The sequence below is a fragment of the Mus pahari genome, chromosome 21 (genome assembly GCF_900095145.1).
Source record: "Mus pahari chromosome 21, PAHARI_EIJ_v1.1, whole genome shotgun sequence".
NCBI lineage: Eukaryota > Metazoa > Chordata > Mammalia > Rodentia > Muridae > Mus > Mus pahari.
The window spans coordinates 25,857,853-25,863,241 of NC_034610.1; the positions used below are offsets into that span (position 1 = coordinate 25,857,853).

Here is a 5,389-nt window from a genome sequence, read left to right on the forward strand (position 1 = left end):
ATATATATATATATATATATATATATATATATATATATATATACACACACACACACACACCATGAAGGCTGGAGGGATGGCTCAGTGGTTAAGAGCACTGGTTGCTTTTGCTCTTGCAGAGGACCACCATTCCATTCCCAGCACCCACATGGCAGCTCACAACTGCCTATAACTTGAGTTCCAAGTGATCTGATGTCCTCTTCTGGCCTCCACAGGTATTGCACACACATGCTCCACATACATATATGCAGGCACCCACACATACACATAAAATATAAATAAAATTTAAAAATATTTAAATTATGTGATGATGAAAAGGGCCTGTTAGAATAGGTCACATGCATGGTTCAGGCAACCCCATAATGGCGATAATGGCTGACTCACACCAGAGATGCTGAGAATCCGGTAGATGCTGGACTCTCAGTCCATGAGACTGGGTGTCTCAACAGTCATGGCCTTAGTCATTTACCCTAAAGGCCTGGAGGATTCTTGGAGAGCTTCTGGTCTTCAGTTTGTGCTGAAAGCCTGAAGTTTATTCTAATATCAGCAAGGGAGCGTAGCAATAGCAACAGTAGAGTAGATGAACTTGCCAGCAAGAGTGAAGACAAGCAGGCCCAAACCCAAGCCTTCCTTCTGCCATGCTCCTTATCCAGGCTGCCACCAGAAGGTGCCACCAACATTTAGGGTGGGGTTTCCACTTCAAATAATTTGACCAAGAAAACCCCTTAGGGGAGTGCTGATTTTATTCAGGTTGACAAACAAGATTAGCCCTTATACTCAAAGCCAGTATGGTTAGGTGTATTGAGAACACTCTGATGGTCCATGTAGGATACCCTTCGCCACTCCGGAAGTCTGTGATAAAGGATGCTTCTGACTGTAGTTCTTTACCTTTACATCAGAATCAGGAGCCCAAGTAAAAATTTCTTCAAAATGTTCTCAGACTTGCTGGACCGTGGTGGCACATACTTTTAATTCCAGTACTTGGGAGGCAGAGGCAGGTGGACGTCTGTGAGTTCAAGGCCAGCCTGGTCTACAGAGTGAGTCCTAGAATAATAGCCAGGACTACATAGAGAGAGCTTGTCTAACACAACAAACAAAGTGCTCAGTCTGTGGTGTGATGTTATTAGCTATTAAAAAGCAGAATAACGAAAAGTACATTACTTAACTGTGCCGGTGACAGTCCCAAATAAAAAAGTACCTTTTCTGGCCTCTCTTGAAACTAGGGGTGGCCATGTGACTAAATTCTGATGAACAGGTGGGGAATTGATGATTGCTGTCTTCAGGACAAGTCCCTCTGGGCAATCAGCTGGTCGCTCCCTGCAGCTGGACTTCTGATGTCCTGATTGGTTCAAAAGCGAGCCACTTCGGGTCATTTAGGTAGATGCTGGCACCAGAGAAGCTAAAAGATCTGGAGACCTTGATGATCAGAGAATGGCTACTCACTCCAACCTGGGCTGAACTTCCAGCTTTGCTTTACGTAAAAGCCCTAGTTAGATCATTTATTTGGATGGATGGTCCTGTTACTGACAGCTACACAGCCCAAGTCTATGTGGCACACAGAGGGAACCTGCTTGACCTCTGACTGAGGCTAGAACAAGGGACTCTGGAGTCAAAGGCAGAGCTCGCCAGAAGGGAGCATCGCTCTTCCTGAGTGGAGCCTGCTCAGCACCTCTCTTGCCTGTCTCCCTCCTTGGGATTGAGCACCAGATGTACAGACCCACTTCCCGTAGGACTTTGGGAAGTTCTGGAATCTCTAAGAGATGCAGCTATGCATCCAATCTCTCTTCTCTTCCAGACTGGTCCAGACTAGCCCTAGGCAGGTACAGGGTCGAGTAGAGCCACACCCAACTTCCTCACACTAGTTCATGGGGAGGAGCATCCTCTTGCCTTCCTCAGGAGGTCAGTGGTACACCTCTGCATGCCTGTCCCACTCCCTACCTGTACTGCAGGCAAGGGCAAAGGTGGTGTGTAGGAAGACAGACTGACATGCATAGGGTAAGCTAGTCAGGGCGCACATGATCACACTTACATTGTAGCAGGCCCAGGGACAGCAAGGGGTGGACAGGGAACATTTGGAAAGTTCTAGAGAAACAGATATCCAGCCTCAACCCTCTCCACCCTGCAATTTCTAAAGTTTTAGATAGAAAGGACCCTCAGGACTCTTCTGGAATCTCCTGTCCCGATCCCTACCACCTTGACTGCTGTGCAGGCCCAGAAGGCTGGGCTAGGGATAAGGAGAGGATTGGGGAAGTAGGTGACACCCAGCTAGATCTTTCTTCCCTAGTAACTAGCAGCTTGTGGGATACTTTCCAGAAGTCTGACCAACAAACACTATGACCTTGTACCAATCCTACACTTTTCCTGGCCTCAGTTTCCTTTTGGAAGCACTGAGTCGGTGGGGGCGTGGCTTTCCTTAGTTGAGGGGGAGCCAGGAGGAGATCGAGGTGCGGGGGTGGGAGGCGGGCTCCAATGGTCGCAGCGAGCTGGCCAGGCGCACGCACCACGGGCGCTCAGAGCTGGAGGCTCCGCTCCTGCGGCTCCTAAACCTGAGTGGCGCCCGCGGGGAGCACAGCGCCGAACATCTCCTGGCCCGGGACGCTGGAGGACGGTCTGGCCCCCGGCCTCCTGAAACCCAGGCGGAAGAGAACAGGGACCCCGCCCGATCCCTCCCGCGGGCGGGCGGGGCGGCCCCAGGCCAGCTCCTCCCCCCGCAGCCCGGCAGGGATCAGTCGCGGCGCGCGGTTCCGCAGGTGGCAGCTATGACCCAGTCCTGAGCGCCCCGCCATGGCCAGCACCCCCAGCCTCCTGCACCTGGCGCTCCTGCTGCTCGGTGCGGTGGGCAGGGCGGGTCCCCGCCCCCAGGTGAGCCCCGGGGACCCCGGCGACAAATGGGAGGGGGACACTGCGGTGTTCTGCGGGACGCAAGAGCTAGCGGAGGGGCTCCTGGACTTGAGGGGAAACTCCGGGACCCCAGACAGGGGAAGTGCAAGGCTCAGGGGAGAAAGAGGCAGAGGAGTTGAGGAGTCCGGTTGGGGATTGGACTCGAGGGGACTACCCTCATCCTGAAAAGACGCCCACTTCTCGCCTCCAGCTGCTCCGTCAGGGCACCAGCTGCCCCAGGGTTGCCCTGCGCTGACTTCTGCGACTCGTCCTTGTCCCTTATCACTTTCCCAACTCCTTTTCCAAACCCATTGGCCCTCTGCCTTCCTTCCGTACCCAGAACCCCTGCGGTGCCTTCCCCTGCACTCGTCCTGGGCTCCCTTGTGTATGGGGTGCCCAGGAAGCTCTAGAGGACCAAAGAGGCCTGGTTGTAGAAACGCAGCTTCTTACTTCCATCACCTTTCTCTCATCACAGTCTTTGACTCATAGCCCCAGGGACCCTGCAGCGTGTTGTCCTTCCTGATGACCTCCCAGGTGGCACTGGCTTGCCACCCCCACCCAGCCTCTGCAGCAAACATGCAGCAGGTTCCCTGTTCCTTCTGGATCAACCAGGCCCTCTCATACACTCGGCTAATAACCATCCTAGACCCCCTTGTATTAATAACCCACCAGAAAGCATACCGAGGGTCACCGGAACATCCTACCTCCTTGGTGTCGCCAAAGACTAGGTCGCAGCTGAACTCTTGTGGGCTCTTTTCTGGCTCTCTCTGACCTGCCTGTGAATCCTGCCCCAGGCTCCTGCCCTGGGCATGATGGTCAGCTGCTTGTATGGAGGGAGGTTGTTCGAATGTGCCAGGATACCCTTGCATAGAAGAGGCCCAGGGCTGGGCAGTGTTACTCTAGAAGGGAATACTTTATGCATCATGTCTTGTGTCCACTACCAGAACTAAAGGACTAAAACCGTTGTTGGGGAGTGGGCCTGCATCGACTTGAGCTTGGTCTGACATAGGAGGGCTCAGACCTCAGCCCTGGCTGAGAACAGAGTGAGGGACAGAGGTGCCTCCCCAGGAAGTGCACTGTCTCAGCTCCCAAACCCTTTCTTTCCCAGACTAATCCTCTCCCTGTTCTCCAGGGCCAACTGGCCCCAAGAGATACCTTCCCAGTCTCTGGCCCTGCCTCACGGTTCCCCTGCAGGCCATGGCTTTCCTGGTGACATTGGGATCTTTCCAGCCACAACCGCAGATTCGCAGATTCGCTGCTCGGTTCCTTCTTGTGAGCCAGGACGGTGGGGATTTGAGCCTTCTGGTCCTAGGCTGCTGTGGGTCACATTTGCAGATTAGGTTGAGAGTGAGGGGACAGAGCCAAGCTTGAGACCTTCCTTTCTTCTCTCTCCCCTAATGTCAAGCTTCTTGAACCTTACTCCAGCCCTGGTTCATAAGAGCAGAAATGCAGGAGCTGAAAAAACGCACTGGAGCTTTTGATGGGGTGCTCTTGTTATTGGGGGGGTACTAATGTCTCCGTCAGCTTCCTGCAGAGGGGTGTGTGTGTGTGTGTGTGTGTGTGTGTGAGAGAGAGAGAGAGAGAGAGAGAGAGAGAGAGAGATTTAAGGTTAGATTGCAATAATTACAGCACAACCGCATGGACCCTGGAAAGACTTAGGAATAAATTTTGCATTTTGCTTTCTGTCTGTGAGATCACCTTCCTGTCACTTGTGGTGGGGTGAGTACTCAGAAACATGGTTCCCTAGGTGATATGGTACAGCAGCTTAGGGATGGGGAGCAAAGAGAGTGGAACCCCAGCTCTTGACTCATGCCTTCCTCCTGGGGGCAGGCATGAAGGCAGGTCTGGTGAGGGCAGAAGTTGCTTCCCTGCAAATTAAGGGATGGTTGAGCTAACTTGTGCCAGTTGTGACCTAGACTGCTCCAGTGTGCTTTTTGGGACAGACCACCCCTCTCACCCTGTTCCTTTCTACCCACAGACCCTCTGTGAGGGAGCTGGGCTACTGAGGAGCTAGGCAAGCATTTGACACTTGCTGTTCCAGCCGCCTGGAACTGGGTTCTGAGGCCAGGTCTGATCCCAGCAGGACCCTCGATGATTCTAAACCCAGTTTCTCTATCAGTAAAACAGGGATCATAGGGTCTGACATGGAGGGGTGGAGGATCCATTTCTGAAGTGGCAGCTTGAGGCCTCTGGGAGAAATGTCCTTTGGAACCTGGTGTGTCCCCAGGCTGCAGGGTACAGTCTGGTGCAGGATTGCTGCAAGCCCCTGGCCTCTGTACGCCAACAAAGGGCAGTGGGGGCTGAGGCTCTGGCTTGGTCTGGGTAGACTTTGTCCCTAGCTGAGCTTCCTCCAGACGCAGACCCAGCATAGGGCTGTCCAGGAGCAGCCAAGAAACCACATCCTGTCTTCTGGTGCACCTGTCCTCGGCAAATTCGTGTGTGTGTGTGTGTGTGTGTGAGAGAGAGAGAGAGAGAGAGAGAGAGAGAGAGAGAGAGACAGAGACAGAGA

At 53.2% G+C, this 5,389-nt stretch overlaps 1 protein-coding gene across 1 annotated transcript in view; it reads left to right on the forward strand.

Moving 5' to 3' along the window:
- The first annotated feature begins 2,784 nt into the window (after window positions 1–2,784).
- Window positions 2,785–5,389, forward strand: part of Glp1r (glucagon like peptide 1 receptor) — a 36,495-nt gene continuing 33,890 nt past the window's right edge. The window contains exon 1 of the mRNA XM_021221489.2: window positions 2,785–2,862. Coding sequence (XP_021077148.1) covers window positions 2,785–2,862 — 78 coding nt within the window. The remainder of the gene's footprint in view (window positions 2,863–5,389) is intronic.